The sequence below is a fragment of the Equus caballus genome, chromosome 10 (genome assembly GCF_041296265.1).
Source record: "Equus caballus isolate H_3958 breed thoroughbred chromosome 10, TB-T2T, whole genome shotgun sequence".
NCBI classification, from domain to species: domain Eukaryota; kingdom Metazoa; phylum Chordata; class Mammalia; order Perissodactyla; family Equidae; genus Equus; species Equus caballus.
In genome coordinates, this window is record NC_091693.1 from 41106392 (window position 1) to 41123821 (window position 17430).

Here is a 17430-nt window from a genome sequence, read left to right on the forward strand (position 1 = left end):
ATTCAGAAGAGAGTTAGTATGGTGTGACAGATGAAATAAGAGTGATTTGAGAGAAATAGGTTCATAATAATATATTAAATGTTGATTCCAATACAATTTCAATCACAACAGAAATGAAGCAGTTTAGATCTCCCAACCAAACTTTGAGGCTTAGAGCTAACAAAATCAACACTCCTAAAACTTGAGAGGAAACATAAAATCAAGCCATTCTTGGTTTTATAATTATTATAAATTATATATAAATATAATAAAAATAATTACTACAACAAAAATAAGCTTTGAAATTTGAAAATAAAAACTCACAAGTAACTTTCTCATCTAGAAAGAACTGAGACTAATTACAATTGCTCCAAAGAAAATGAAATATTTAGGAATAAGTCTAACAAAATCCTAGGATTTGTATCCTGAAAACTACAAAATGATGATGAAAGAAATCAAAGATGACCTCAATAAATGGAGAAATATACTGTGTTCAAGAATGGGAAAGTTCAATGTAGTGAAGATGTCAATTCTCCACAAATTGATCCACGTTTAATGCAATTCCTATCAAAATCCCAGGAAGGTGTTTAGAGACACAGACAAGCTTCTTCTAAAGCTTAAAGGGAAAGGCAGAAGACCTAGAGCAGCTAAAATTTACAAACAAAGCGTAAGACGAGAGGAGTCACTCTGATTTTGTTAAGGCTTACCATGTAGTCTAATGAAGAGTGTGGTACTGGCAGACGGACACACATATAGATCAATAGAACAGACTAGAAAATCCAGAAACAGACCCACAAAAATATGCCCAACTGATTTCTGACAAAGGTGCCAAATTCAATGGAGGAAGGACAACCTTTTCAATAAATGGTACTGGAGCAACTGGGCCCACAGGCAAAAAAAATTGAAGCTCAACCTAAACCTCACACCTTATAAAAAAATTAACTCAAAATGAATCACGGACTTAAAAGTAAAATAAAACCATAAAACTTTTAGTTAAAACACAGTAGAAAATCTATGGGGCTACAGGCAAAGGGTGATAGGTATAGGCGAAGAATTCTTAGACTTGACACCAAAGCACAATCCATAGAAGAAAAATCTGATAAACTGGACCATATCAGAATTTAAAACTTTCCCTCTGATAGAACCTGTGAAGAGGATGAAAAGAGAAAACTACAGACTGGGAGAAAATATTTGCATACCACATATTTGACAAACAACTTCTATCTAGAAAATATAAAGAATGCCCAAGATCAACAGTAAAAGCACAAACAATCCAATCAGAAAGTAGGCAAAAAACAAGAACAAAATGAATAGAATCTACAGATGGCAAATATGCACATGAAAAGATGCTCAACATCATTAGCCATTAGGAATAACGCAAGTTAAAACCACAAGATAGTACCACACACCTATCAGAATGGCTACAATAAAAAAGAGTGATAACACCAAATGCTGTCAAGGATGAGGAGAAACTGGATCACTTATACATTGCTGATAGAAATGTAAAATGGTACTGTTACTCTGGAAAAGAGAATGGCACTTTCTTACAAAACCAAACATGCGCTTATCATACAACCCATCAAGTGCACTTTCAGGCATATATTCCAGAGAAATGAAAATTTATGTTCACACAAAAACCTGTAGAATACATGATTATAGCAGCTTTATTAGTTAATGGCTAAAAACTGAAAACAATCCAAATGTCCTTCAACAGGACATATCATAACACTCTATGATATATCCTTACCAGGGAATACCACTCAGGAATAAAAAAGGAACAAACTATTGATATTTGCGATGACCTGGATGGAGCTCAAGAAAAGAATGAAATCTGCTAAACTCAGAAGGTTAAATACTGCATGATTCTATTTATATAACGTTCTTTTTTTTGAGGAAGATTAGCCCTGAGCTAACTACTGTCAGTCCTCCTTTTTTTGCTGAGGAAGCCTGGCCCTGAGCTAACATGCGTGCCCATCTTCTTCTACTTTATATGTGGGAAGCCTACCACAGCATGGCTTGCCAAGCAGTGCCATGTCCGCACCCGGGATCCAAACCGGCAGACCCTGGGCCGCCGAGAAGCGGAGCGTGCTCACTTAACCACTGCGCTACCAGGCCGGCCCCTATAACGTTCTTAAAATGATAAAATTATAGAAATGGTGAACAGATGACTGGATGCCACAGGTTAGAGACGGGGAAGGCAGGAAGGTAGCTGTGCCTATAAAAGTTGGTAACACAAGGGATCCTTGTGATGGAACTGTTCTGCATCTTGACTATGGTGGTGGTCACATGAATCTACAAATGTGATAAAATTGCATAGAACTAAACATACACACACACAAACACAAGTGCACATATATAAAACTGGTGAAATCTGAATAAGGTTAATGGATTGCATCAATGTAGCACAACCAATTTCCTGGTTGTAAAATTATATTCTAGTTATGCAATACGTTACCACTGGGGAAACTGAATGAAGGGCATATGGGGTCTCTCTATATAATTTTCTTACAAATGCATGTCAATCTACAATTAACTCAAAATAAAAAGTTAAAAAGCCTTTTTAAAAAGTAAGAAAAAGAAGAATTGAGGACACTAAACAGTTAACAAGTATTTCAAAGACTTTGTATTAGATTGCTGATTTTCATGCTCCCAAGTGGGCAGCCACATAATTTACCTCCATCTACAACTTAAAATCCACAGACTTATTCTGTTTTTCCTTCTTTCTGTTTTCTCCTCCCTCTCCCATCACTCCATCAACCCCCTTCATAACTGGCTAGAAGAGAGAAGCACAGTAAATAGTGTGTATGTGTGTGTGTGGACGCACTGCAATTCCATGTTCTATTTTTATATAAAGACATAAAGAGGGTTTTTTTAATTGTTCTTATTAATTAGCATTCTGTGCCTTTGGTTCCTAATTTAAAAATCCACCATGTGGCACATTTAATACATTCCTTTAAAAATAATTTAAATGTCAGCTATTTGTTGTTTACGACAATAACTGCTTCCAGCCCCTACCTCCACCCCACCTCACAGGCCCTTAAAAAAAAGTTTCCACATGTTTGCTCTGCAATTTGAGTTGATCACTGGTGGAGCCTATACAATAGGATATCTTCAGTGTACTGAAACGAAGATAAGGATTGCTAATTTTAGAGAATAAGCTAGGCACTTTTTCTGGCCACTGATGTACACTGCATTAAACAAGCGACTGCCCCTGGGCATGGCATTGACATATGGAGCATGGTATATAATCCAGACTAAGAAGTACTATAATAAACCATGTATTAAAAACACCTAGTTAATACACTGCAGAAAGCTTATTAATTTCTAGTTCTGACTTTCCCTTGCTCAGAGAGCTTTCACAGCAGGCATCATTCCCACACTTTTTCTCTACTTTCCTTTCCAAACTACTTGCTAACTTTAAGCAATTCTAAGCGCTGGCTCAGGACTTCTGTTTGATGTATAGATATTCAGCAGGTAGCACCTAACATAAGTTCCCTATGTAACAGTCATGGGCTGGTACTCTTTTCCTCTCTCGTTTCAAGCAAAATAAAGTTTTAAAAGATCTGTTGTATTCTCAAAGTAGTAATTCAACTTTCTCCCACCCACCTCTCATAGCAGTTTTTATTCTAGGGAGTAGGGGTACACCCTGCCCCAAAAGATGCCTTTCACAAATGTTCAAAGAAATAAAAACAGAAAGTATTGTTCATGTGGCATTTCTTACACGATGGCCCCAAAATGTCAGTTTTATATAGTTACTATAGTATTTTCAATTTTAGAGAAACAATCAGATAATCAAATAGTATACTTCCCCAAAATGACTAAGCTCCACGAAATTAAACACTCATCCATTAACATGTAGCCCATTAAGGCATACAAGCTGTTGCATCTTGCTCTTAAATATACAATCTTAAATTTTTCCTAATCTCTTACTCACAAAGATAATCCGAAAAAGAACGGTTTTAATTTCCAAGAAAATGCTGAACTGCAATAAGCAGTCTTAACAGAGCACATTAAATGCCCAATGAAAAACAATGCAAAAAAGCACAACTAGAAGCTGTAGAAATTTTACCTTAATTCTTCTTTCGGTGTCATCTAATTTTAACTCTGCTGAAACTAGTTTCTTTGCCAAGTCATCTCGTTCAGGTAGGTGTCTAGCTTCAGAGATCTTTTTCAGTTTCTGTAAGGAAAATTTGGTCCTAGATAGTTCACCTTCTGTATCTTTCACCCTTTTCTCAGTTGCCCGTTCTTTCTCTTGAGATTTTCTTAAGCGCTCTTTCAGTGCTGTCATCTCATTGTTATGACGAGCAATAAGTTGTGAGATTTCATTTTCTGTGTCTTCAAATTTATTCAGGGCTTTCTCCTGTCTGTACTGAAGCCTTTTCAAAGCTTTATTTTCTTTTAGCAGCTCAGCTAACTTGACCTGGAGTTCAGTTACCTCATTCTGCAATTCAGTGATTTTTAGCAGTCTTGCAGAAAGAACCCGTTTTGTAACAAGATCAGTATCTTTCCGAAGCGGCTCCCTATTGAGGCTCTGGGAGCGAAATCCCACTCGGACTCCCTTTCTTTTGGGTGGGCCCTTAGGGCTTGGTTTCCTAGGGGCTAAAAGAGAAACAGTAATAATGTACAGTGAAAGCTGTACCAAACGCAGTATTATTTATTCATCCTAACACAAGTGGATCCTTTAGATATTTTGTTCCTTAAAAAATGATTTTACTAACTTTAGTTAAATAGCAGGTTTTATTTAAAGCTCTTGATATAATGTTTTTCTTAAGAAAGACTAGGAATATTTTAAGAAAGGTCAAGAATATTCTTATCCATCAAAATGACATGCCAGTAGTTTACAGGGAATTATTTTACATTGCTTTAAAAGATGGCAGTATCAGGCTTTACTGTTTTTTTTAAACATTGGCACCTGAGCTAACATCTGTTGCCAATCTTCTTTTTTTTCCCTTCTTTTTCTCTCTAAAGCCCCCCGGTACACAGGTGTATATTCTAGTTGTAGGTCCTCTGGTTGTGCTACGTGGGACACCACCCCAGCATGGCCTGATGAGTGGTCCCATGTCCATACCCAGTATCCAAACTGGCAAAACCCTGGACCACCGAAGAAGAGCGCACAGACTTAACCACTCGGCCATGCAGCCGGCCCCAGGCACTACCATTTTCAACTTTACAGATAAGATGGCAAGCCAGAATTCAAACACGGGCAGCATTAGCATGTGGCCTAATAAACACTGGAGAAAACATTGTAATATTCAAGCCATCTGTGCCAAGATATTTGGGATCATTATTTGAAATGTGGAAATGTATGTTTTCTCTAAATTAATTAGAACACTTTTTCTTTATTTGGGGAAACAGGATGACAACATGTTGTACAGTGAGAAGATTCACGTTTGGGACTCAGACTTCCAGTTAGTAACTCCTTGGGCAATTCGACTATGCTATTCCAGGTCTATTTTCCCTACCCATAGAACGAGGATACACCATCTATACAACAAGGTTGTTGTAAGGATTAAACGAAGTATGCACATAAGAAACACGCTTCTACGCAAATATGCCATCAGTAATAAGAACTTCATCCCATTTATCAGTGATTAAAAACAGAAACCAGTTTAGCAGTACAGATGTGATTCTAAATGCTTTCTCACGGGCTTTCTTTTGTGTGATGTTCAAATCAAAAACATCTGACATAAATTGAGAACAAAATAAAAACGAAAAACTACATTCTAAAAAATATAAGCACATGAAATCTTTAAAGTATACACATTAAATCACATTTCTCAAAAATTTGGAATCTTTCTCTTTTTATGTATGAAACCTAGACCTCAATATACAGAGCACCTGCCCTTTAAAAGAGGCATCTGGGGGCTGGCATAGTGGTTAAGTTTGCACATTCTGTTTCGGTGGCCTGGGGTTTGCAGGTTCGGATCTGAGGCACTGACCTAGCACTGCTCATCAAGCCACGCTGTGACAGCATTCCACATAAAACAGAGGAAGATTTAGACAGATGTTACCTCAGCAACAACCTTCCTGAAGCAAAAAGAGGAAGATTGGCAACAGATGTTAGCTCAGGGCCAATCTTCCTCACAAAATTAAAAAAGAAAAAAAAAAGGAGGCATCTGGAAGTCTGCCACAGTTGAGAATGAACTTTAATCTCCAAGGTGACTGCATTTTTTCAAGAAGGAGATACATTCCAGAGGAAAAAAGAAAAAATGAAGAAAAACTAGAAAATCCAACCTTTCTCTACTGATCTCCCAACCACGGATACCGATTCCATTATGTAAACAAGAAAAGAATAACAAGTAATATTCATTACTTAACATTACAAAGTTTCACTAAAAAGATGGAAGATTTTATAGAAGCTGTTTTGAATGTGTACTGATTTAGGATTCCTACTCCGTAAATGCTTGAATACGTGAAGGGAAGTTATAATAAAAAGAAATGAGGGAAAACCTACTGGCACCTTTGAAACTCTGCTATCCAGTACAATAGTCATGAGCCACGTGTGGCTACAGAGAAATCCGCAGTGTGGGCAGTCCAAATTGAGATATGCTGTAACGCTGAAATACACACTGGATTTCAAAAAGGACACTTAGTTCAAAAAAGTAACGCAGAGGGGCCAGCCTAGTGGAGCAGCGGTTAAGGTTGCACATTCTGCTTTGGATCCCGGCTGCGGATCCCGGCTGCAGACATACGCCACCGCTTGTCAGGCCATGCTGTGGCAGGCGTCCCACATAAAATAGAGGAAGATGGGCACAGATGTTACCTCAGGGCCAGTCCTCCTCAGCAAAAAGAGGAGGACTGGTGGCAGATGTTAGCTCAGGGCTGATCTTCCTCAAAAAAAAAAAAAGAAGAAGAATACACAATATTCCATACACAATGTTTTCTATTAACTATATTTAGAAATGATAATATTTTGGATATGTTGGGTAAAATAAAACATTATTCAAATTAATTTCACCTGTTTTTCTTTTTAATGTGGTTACTAGACAATATAAAATTACATGTGTGGCTTGCATTTCTGACTTGTATTATATTTCCACTGAACAGCATTGCTTCAATTTTAAAATGAAGCATCCATCATTGCAATTTTATTCTTTCCCAACATACTCAGTTAACAGAGTTTTGGTATCTATATCCTATTATGGAACATGTACTCAGCTCTTGGAATGACACAAACTTTATACATTAAAATGATTATACATAAAGATGAATGTCAATCGTTCCAAATCCGATTTTTATGTATAAAATTACATTGCTCAGCAAACAAAATTTCATATAAACAGAAACTTGTTTTATTTGAAAACTTAAAGCCTATATAATATGAGAATCGGGATAAAAATTTTCCACTAATATTTCAACTATTTAGTCATACAGAAAGGGCTTCTACAATCAACTTTTTGACATCCTAAAAATCTGAACATTTATTTTTAGCACATTCTATTAGCATGACTACAAACTGATCGTTAAAGGTACTCTTAGGGCCAGCCCCACGGCTGAGTGGTTAAGCTCGCGTGCTCCGCTTCAGTGGCCAAGGGTTTTGCTGGTTCGGATCCTGGGTGTGGACATGGCACCGCTCATCAGGCCATGCTGAGGTGGAGTCCCACACAACACAACCAGAGGCACTCACAACTAGAATCTACAACTATGTCCTGGGGGGCTTTGGAGAGAAGAAGGGGGAAAAAAACGAAGATTGGCAACAGATGTTAGCACAGGTGCCAATCTTTAAAAAAGAAAAAAAAAGATAGAAAAGGTAACCTAGTAAAAAAAAAAGAACACAATTTGAACTCAAAAATATCTCCCATCTTTCATCTATGTTTATTTTCATTTTTAAAACTATCAAGATGAAATATAGTGCTAATAGGAGTGAGAAGAAGAAAGATGACTGACTGTCATGTATATCATTCTTCATTGCCCCCTTGTAAAAGTCACCACCAAAAAGAGGGTGGGAAAATACTGCTTTTTTTCTTCCTTCAGAGATTAAAAACAAAATATGACTCATTTAAAAAACATGCAGTAAAGATAAACTATGCATCTACCAAAAACTCAAGTTGTTTTTATTACTGATAAAACAAGAAATATAAATATGTAATACACAAACATGAATAACCTATTATTACATTTTATCATTATACATATAACTTCTCATAGAGCACCAATTTCATTTTTAAAAATAATAAAATATGCTGAAAACTAAAAAGGAGGAGGAATATACTATCAAATATGCAATCCCACAAGTTCAAGTGTTCAAGATGCTATTTTAATCACGTTTGTTCTTCCCTTAGTTTAGCCTACCCTAGTGACTGCAACTTAAACCCAGAGAAATTAACTTAGCACTTAAGGAAAGGTTTCAGTTTGATCCTACTGCTTCATCTGAGATAGACAAACTGCCACAGACTTTAATTCAGAAGACAATGCAAAGCAAACAACAGTACAAGTCAAACTGAAGACGATAATTAAAATTTTTCTCGGTGATGCTGAAACTGTTTTTCATACCTTTTTCTCAACTATCTTCTCAAATAAGATAAGGCTTAAGAAGTTCTGACTCCTTAATTGGGTGGCCTCCTAAACTGCTTCTGGGGAAGAAATAAAAAATTAAAGTATTCCTACCAATAATTCCCTAGATATGTAAATTATTTCTTGGGAATCAATAGGACTTCTAAGGTTCAACTCTAATGTCTGTTTATTCTTAAATATATAGCAAAACTTTAATATCAGATCATGCTCTCAACCACAAAATCAAAACAAGAGGCCTGCACTGAGACAGACTTAGAGGAAGAGACCAAAAAACCTGCAGCTCCCTACGAAAGAAAAAAAAGTGCCCAATGGGTAAAAGTATGGACATCCCTGGGAAGCCAGACCAGGGGTCCACAAAAGGGCTGCTTTCAAAAGAACATATATTCTTTGTAGATTTTTAGAAAGCAAATATTACTTTTCAAAGTAAAAATTTATAAAGGCAAATTTAATTACACTCCTGCTTAAATCGTTTCAAAAGCTAACTATTCCCCCACAGAAACAGTCAATATATTAGCATACAATTCAAGGCGTTTCATGACCTGCCCACTGTTTTCCTTTTTAGCTCTCAAGTTTACCACTCCCTGCTGTGCAACCTAAACTCTCACCATTCTAAGCTACTGCTGTTATAGCTGTGCTGCATTTATTAACCCATGCTATAATCACCTTATTCACCTTAGCTTATTTCTCTATGGTGTACTTGTAGCCCTTACATATTTTGTTACTTAGTATATCAGGGTTTTCTTGACCAGGGATTTATTAAGATGAAGAAGAGATTTCTAGAACATTACCTAATCAAATACCTAGTTCCAGACTAAAAACATTTTAATAAGAAAAATTATGTATTTGTAATGATTAATCTTGCTTCCATTATAGAACAGTTTAACAGAAAACAGACTGGTGGTCCTGAGTCCCAAATTCCATTTCTAGGTTTAATTTGAACTTTTGCAGTAAGCACTGTATTACCTAGGGGAAGTAATTTTACTCAATCTACAGAAATACCCCTTAACCACTTTATATCAGTGCCTTTCACTACTTTTTTAAAATGGAGACAAAGAAAGGTACAAATGTTTTGTGATTTATTCTTTTTACCTTTATAAAACCTCAGAAACCCCAAGACAAGCATTTATTTAGGAAGAAGAGAAAACAAAATGAGAAGCCTTAGTTACAGTGCTTTCTTCTGTATATAGGATGACTTTGAATATAACAAAGGATAATACACAGCACCAATAGCACAGCACTAATACTAATAGAAGAGTTTCATTCATAAAGCTCTCAAGCACTCAAAACGAGTCTTCTATGGGCCGGCCCTGTGGCCAAGTGGTTAAGTTCGGGTGCTCCGGTGCAGCAGCCCGTGGCTTTGCCGGTTTGGATCCTGGGCACAGACGTGGCACTGCTCATCAAGCCACACTGAGGCAGTCTCCCACATGCCACAACTAGAAGGACTCACAACTAAAAACACACAACTATGTACCAGGGGGCATTGGGGAGAAAAAAGAAAAATAAAAAATCTTCTAAAAAATGAGTCTTCTAGGGGTCAGCCTGGTGGCGCAGTGGTTAAGTGCACATGTTCCACTTCTCAGCGGCCCAGGATTTGCCTGTTCAGATCCCAGGTGTGGACATGGCACCACTTGGCAAAAGCCATGCTGTGGTAGGTGTCCCATGTATAAAGTAGAGGAAGACAGGCATGGATGTTAGCTCAGGGCCAGTCTTCCTCAGCAAAAAGAGGAAGATTGGCAATAGTTAGCTCAGGGCTAATCTGCTTTAAAAAAAAAAAAAAAGAGTCTTCTAGATCTAGCAAACTCTTTTAAAGAAGACTTACCTTGGTGATGAACTTGGCTATCTGAAATTTGTCTTCTGGGATTTTTTCCCTTAATACTAGTAGGTGAAGAGGAATTGACCAGCGATGACCGGGCAGAAGATTGTGGAGTAGTTCCAAAATCAGATGAACAGTAAGAGTAGCGGTGTCGGCCTGCCTTACTTTCTCGATCAGTATCTGGACTTCTTTCTCTTTCCCCCATGGTTTTGAATAATGGTCTCTATTCACATAATTTCACAGATTATTTTCTCCAGAAAAATCCATGACAAGCCTGAAGAGCATTTTTTAGAGTCTTCAGATTCTGTTGATAATACTCCTGACTGTGCAGTTTGTTTTCTCTACAGATCCGTAGTCCACAATTCACAATAGCAACCAGAAGATACACTTTCTTCCTCTACAATTAAGGAATGGGGAGGGAAACATCATATTTCACGAAACAGATTTACACAGTTAATTACAATGAAAGACACCAAAAGTAAAATAATACACTGCTTACAAATTTTTTAAAAGCTATAATTTAATTCATCTATATTTTCACATGTATTTACAGTATTCAGAGAAAAGATCGATGGTCATTGCCTAGATAGAGAACATATAAAGTACCTGACATTTAAGTGCTTCTCAATAAATGTTAACTGAATATGATTCTCTTAAACCTTACGATTTATATCAACACAAATGCTGATTTTTAACAGGTGAATAATGATCAAATAACCAGTGTTTTATTTTTTGCAGGGATACTGGTGGCGGTGGTAAAGAACAGGTCTGCTAGTAAGGACAAAGAAAAATATCTAAGATTAACTACATAAAAATATATAACTAAAGTATATAAAATATTAATAAAATTAAAACACTTGATAAAAAGCATTTGTACCATGACAGAAAAATGGTCACCATCCTTAACACATAAATAAATACCTTATATTACTCCATAAGAAAAATATGAGGTCAAAAAGTTAAATGGGCAAATACATGTTAAGACCCACAGCGGGCACATAAAAATACTCAACCTCAGATATCATTTTTAAACCTATCAAACTATGAAAAATTTTTCAAAACAACACTCAATGTTGCCAGAATGCCTGTCAAGAAAAGATCCACAGAATTCTCGGGGGAAAAAGTTAGCAAGATGTATTAAAACTTTAGTTTCCAGGGTAATGTCAGAAACACAGTGGAGTGAGCTGTTTCCTTCACCTCTCCCCCTTTTGAACTACAACTAAATGGGCATTCACTGACCAATGGAGGAAGCCCACACAGCACAACAGGACGCCTGAGAGACACACACAGCTGCACATTTGAGGGTGGATGGACTGGCCCCATGGGACATGGCAGAGAGAGGTAAGCATGCCCTGCTCTCCCCTGGTAGCCCTGCGCACGCACATGAACGCTTTCCAAGCTGGTGTAAGCCCCTGGAAAGTGGGAGCACGCACTGGGGTGACCGTAGGAGGAGGCGGTGGTAACTCTTAGCCTACGCTTGTGGTCCCAGTGGGGAGGGGGAGCCAACTGCACCCCTATGCTGCCAAGGAGCAGCTGTAGCTCAGGTCCCAGTGAGGAAGCCCTGCCCGCCAAGCACAGAGGCCCCGTGGATGGCAAACCATAAACAGAAACCTCAGCAGATCTATGTGCTGGGGCAAACGCTTCCTCGGAGTGTGTGTGAGGGAACGTGTCCCAGGCAGCTGTGAGAATAGGCACAGCAGCTTTGAGCCCACTGGTAATCAATTTCTGGTGGGGTGGGGAAGCTTAGAGTGCCCCTGAGGCACCAAAGAGTGGCCCTAGCCCAGCGAGTAAGCCCACCCGACAAGGACAATCCACACAAGTGCCTGAACGCACCCCACAGGCTAGGGTAAACACCCATAATACCCGCACAGCTTGCAGCAGATGGGGTGGGGCCAGAAACGCTGCTCCAGTGTCACCCTAGAGGTAACAGGGAATCTGAATCCTAAGAATACCACAAATGCCCCGACAAAAGATTAGTTTGTCAAACACCATGAGAAACTGCAGCAACAATTCAGACCAGAAGAAAAATGACAATACTCAAGGAAGCAACACTCAAGATATAAAAATATACAACCTAAATGACAGAGAATTCAAAATAGCCATTATAAGGAAACTCAATGACTTACAAGAAAACACAGAAAGACAATTCAAGGAGTTCAGCAATAAAATGAATGTCTTCACCAAAAAGATTGAAAACCATAAAGAAAAAATATCAAGGGGGCCGGCCTTGTGGCCCCGCAGTTAAGTGGGCACATTCTGCTTCAGTGGCCCAGAGTTCACCGGTTTGGATCCCAGATGCAGACATGGCACCGCTTGGCAAGCCATGCTGTGGTAGGCATCTCACATATAAAGTAGAGGAAGATGGGCACGGATGTTAGCTCAGGGCCAGACTTCCTCAGCAAAAAGAAGAGGACTGGCAGCTGATGTTAGCTCAGGGCTAATCTTCCTCAAAAAAAAAAAAAAAAATCAAGCAGAAATTCTGGATATGAAAAACACAATTAATGAAATAAAAAATAATCTAGAATCATTAAGAAATACAACTGATCTTATGGTGGAAAGAACTAGTCTTCTTGAGGATAAAAATGCAGAAATTCTACAGGTGAAGAAGGAGACAGAAGTAAGACTTAAAAAAAGTGAAGGAATTCTTTGAGAAACATCCGACTCAATTAGGAAAAGCAACATAAGGATTATAGGTATTCCAGGGAGAAGTGAAGGAGAAAGGAGTCGAGAAGTGTTCAAAGAAATAATTGCTGAGAGATTCCCAAACCTGGGGATGGTTTTAGATTTACAGATTAATGAAATTAATCGAATGTCCAACGTGAAAAGACCCTCTCCAAAGCATATAATACTAAAAATGGCAAAAGTTTGGGATAAAGAAAGAATATTAGGAGCAGCAAGGCAGAAGAAAGTAACCTACAAAGGAAACCCTATCTGGCTTTCAGCAGATTTCTTGGCAGAAACCCTACAGGTCAGGAGAGAATGAAATGATATATTCAAAATACTGAAAGATAAAAACTTTCAGCAAAGATTACTCTATCCAGCAAAACTTTCTTTCAGATACAATGGAGAAATAAAAGCTTTCCCAGATAAACAAAAGCTGAGGGAGTTCATCGCCACTAGACCTCTCCTACAAGAAATAATTAAAGATGCCCTCACACTGGCAACAAAAAGGCAAAGGTCTACAGAGCTCTGAGCAAGGAGACAAACAGAGAGACATGATCAGAAACCTGCAGCTCTCAACCAGAAGTAGGGAGGCAAAGAATCAATTACAACTTAAAAGAGAAACCGAAAGAAAGCATCAAACATAACGATAAACACTTCAACTCAGCCACACACACACAAAATTCAAAACAGAACAATTTGCAACAGCAATTACTCAGAAAAGGAGAGGAAAGGGAAGGAACCTACTTAGGTTAATGGAGAGAAGAGGCTATAAGAAAATGGACTATCTCATCTCCAGTATCTTTCATACAATCCTCACAGTAACCACTAAACAAAAAATCAGAGCAGAGCCACAATTCACAAAAAGACAGAAAACTGAGAAATCTTCCTCAGAAAACCACCAAAATGAAATGGCAGTCAGCAATACAGAGAAAGAGAAACAGTGGAAACATAGAACAACCAGAAAACAAGACATAAAATGGCAACACTAAGCCCTCATATAGCAATAATCACTCTAAATGTAAATGGGTTGAATTCTCCAATCAAAAGACACAGAGTAGCTGAATGGGTTAAAAAACAAGACCTAACAATATGCTGCCTCCAGAAAATGCACCTCAGCTTGAAAGACAAGCATAGGCTTAGAGTGAAGGGATGGAAGACAATACCCCAAGCTAATGATCAACAAAAGAAAGCAGGTGTTGTCATACTTTTCTCAGATAAAGCAGACTTCAAGTTAAAAGAGACAATGAGAGACAAAGAGAGGCAGTATATAATGACAAAAGGGACATTCCACCAAGAGGACATAACACTTACTAATACATATGCACCTAACACAGGGGCACCAAAGTACATAAAGCAATTATTAACAGGCCTAAAGGAAGAAATTAACAGCCACACAATCACAGTAAGGGAGCTCAACACCTCACTTATTTCAATGGATAGATCATCCAGACAACACAACAACAAGGAAACAGGAGATTTATATAAAACACTTGACCAGACGAACTTAATAGATATATAGAGAGCATTCTATCCCAAAACAGCAGAACATACATTCTTCTCACGTGCCCATGGAACATTCTGAAATATAGAGCATATGTTGGGTAACAAGGGAAGCCCCAATATATCCAAGAAGATTGAAATCATCCCAACCATCTTTTCTGACCACAACACTATTGAAGCTAGAAATCAACCACAAGAACAAAACTGGGAAAGTCAGAAGTATGTGGAGACTAAACAACATGCTACTGAACCACCACTGGATCACTGAAGAAATCAAAAGGGAAATTAAAAAATACCTGGAGACAAATAAAAATGAAAATACAACATACCAAGTCTTATGGGATGCAGCAAAAGTGGTCATAAGAGGGAAATTAATAGAAATACAGGCCCACTTCAACAATCAAGAAAAATCTCAAATAAGTAATCTTAAAACACACCTAACAGAGCTAGAAAAAGAAGAACAAAGCCCAAAGTCAGCAGAAGGAGGGAAATAATAAAAATTAGAGCAGAAATAGAGACTATAAAAACAGTAGAAAAGATTAATAAGAGTTTAATAAGATTAATAACAGTACAAAATCAATTTTAAAAAATCAGTTGCATTTCTATATACTAACAATGAACGAGCAGAAAAAGAAATCCAGTGGGTTCTTTGAGAAGATAAACAAAACTGACAAACCCTCAGCCATACTTACCAAGAAAAAAAGAGAGAAGGCTCAAATAAATAAAAGGAGAAATGAAAGAGGAGAAATTACAACAGATACTGCAGAAATACAAAATATTATAAGAGAATACTATGAAAAACTATAAGCTCACTAATTCAATAACCTATTAAAAATGGAGGAACACCTAGACTCACACAACCTCCCAAAACTGAATCAAGAAGAAACAGAGAATCTGAATAGATCAATCACAAGTACAGAGATTGAAACAGCAACCAAAACCTCCCAAAAACAAAAGCCCAGGACCAGATGGCTTCTCTGGAGAATTCTACCAAACATTCAAAGCAGATTTAGTACCTATCCTTGCCAAACGATTCTGAAAAACTGAAGAAGATGGATGCTTCCTAACACATTCTATCAGACCAACATCACCTTGATCCCAAAACCAGACAAGTACAACACAAAAAAGGAAAGTTACAGGCCAATATTGCTGATGAACATACATGCAAAATTCCTCAACAAAATACTGGCAAACCGAATACAGCAACACATGAAAAGAACTGTACACCACGATCAAGTGGGATTCACTCCAGGGATGCAGGGATGGCTCAACGTCCACAAATCAATCAATGTGATACACCACATTAACAAAATGAGGAATAAAAATCACATGATCATCTCAATAGATGCAGAGAAAGCATCTAACAAGATCCAACATCCATTTATGATAAAAACTCTCAATAAAATGGGTATTGAAGCAAAGTACCTCAACATAATAAAGACCATATATGACAAACCCACAGTCAACATGATACTTGATGATGAAAAACTGAAAGCCATCCCTCTGAGAACAGGAACATAGTACTGGAGATATTGGCCAGAGCAATTAGGCAAGAAAAAGAGATAAAATGAATCCAAATTGGAAAAGAAGTAGTGAAACTTTTACTACTTGCAGATGATATGATTCTATATAAGAAAACTCTAAAGAATCCACCACAAAACTATTAGAAATAATCAACTACAGCAAAGCTGCAGAGTACAAAATCAATTTTAAAAAATCAGTTGCATTTCTATATACTAACAATGAACGAGCAGAAAAAGAAATCAAGAATACAATCTCATTTACAATTGCAACAAAAAGAATAAAATACCTAAGAATAAACTTAACCAAAGAGGTGAAAGACCTGTACACTGAAAACTGCAAGACATTACTGAAAGAAATTGAAGAAGACATAAAGAAATGGAAAGATATTCCATGTTCAGGGGTCAGAAGAATAAATATAGTCAAAACGTCCATACTACCTAAAGCAATCTACAGATTCAATGCAATCCCAATCAAAAACCCAATGACATTCTTCAAAGAAATAGAACAAAGAATAAAAAAATTTATATGGAATAACAAAAGACCCCGAATACCCAAAGCAATCCTGAGAAAAAAGAACAAAGCTAGAGGCATCACAATCCCTGACTTCACAACATACTACAAAGTTACAGCAATCAAAACAGCATGGTACTGGCACAAAAACAGACAAACAGATCAATGGATCAGAATTGAAAGCCTAGAAATAAAACCACACATCTATAGACAGTTAATCTTTGACAAAGGAGCCAAGAACATATAATGAAGAAAGGAAAGTCTCTTCAATAAATGGTGTTGGGAAAACTGGGCAGCTACATGCAAAAGAATGAAAGTAGACGGGGGCTGGACCCGTGGCCGAGTGGTTAAGTCCATGCGCTCCACTGCAGGCGGCCCAGTGTTTCGTTGGTTCGAATCCTGGGCACGGACATGGCACTGCTCATCAAACCACGCTGAGGCAGCATCCCACATGCTACAACTAGAAGGACCCACAATGAAGAATATACAACTATGTACTGGGGGGCTTTGGGGAGAAAAAGGAAAAAATAAAATCTTTAAAAAAAAAAAAGATTGAAAGTAGACCATTACCTTGCACCATGCACAAAAAATGACTCTGAATGGATTAAAGATTTGAATGTAAGAACTGAAACCATAAAAACCCTAGAAGAAAATATAGGCAGTACACTCTTTGACATGGGTCTTAGCCACATCTTTTTGAATACCATGTCTACTTGGGTAAGGAAAACAAAAGAAAAAATTAACAAATGGGACTACATCAGACTAAAAAGCTTCTGCAAAGCAAAAGAAACCATCATCAAAATGGAAAGACAACCCACCAACTAGGAGAAAATATTTGCAAATCATTTATCAGACAAGGAATTGATTGCCAAAGTATATAAAGAACTCACCCAACTCAACAACAACAAAAAACCCAACCCAATCAA

General features: G+C 37.6%; 1 protein-coding gene across 3 annotated transcripts in view; it reads right to left on the bottom strand.

The window, feature by feature from the left end:
* Positions 1-17430, bottom strand: part of LCA5 (lebercilin LCA5) — a 67911-nt gene that overhangs the window by 36720 nt on the left and 13761 nt on the right. For all 3 annotated transcript variants that reach the window (XM_014733895.3, XM_070223507.1, XM_070223508.1), the window contains 2 exons: positions 10313-10703; positions 4049-4578 (listed from right to left, as the gene is read on the bottom strand). In XM_014733895.3, the coding sequence (XP_014589381.1) occupies positions 4049-4578; positions 10313-10511 (729 nt within the window). In that variant the 5' untranslated portion in view covers positions 10512-10703. The remainder of the gene's footprint in view (positions 1-4048; positions 4579-10312; positions 10704-17430) is intronic.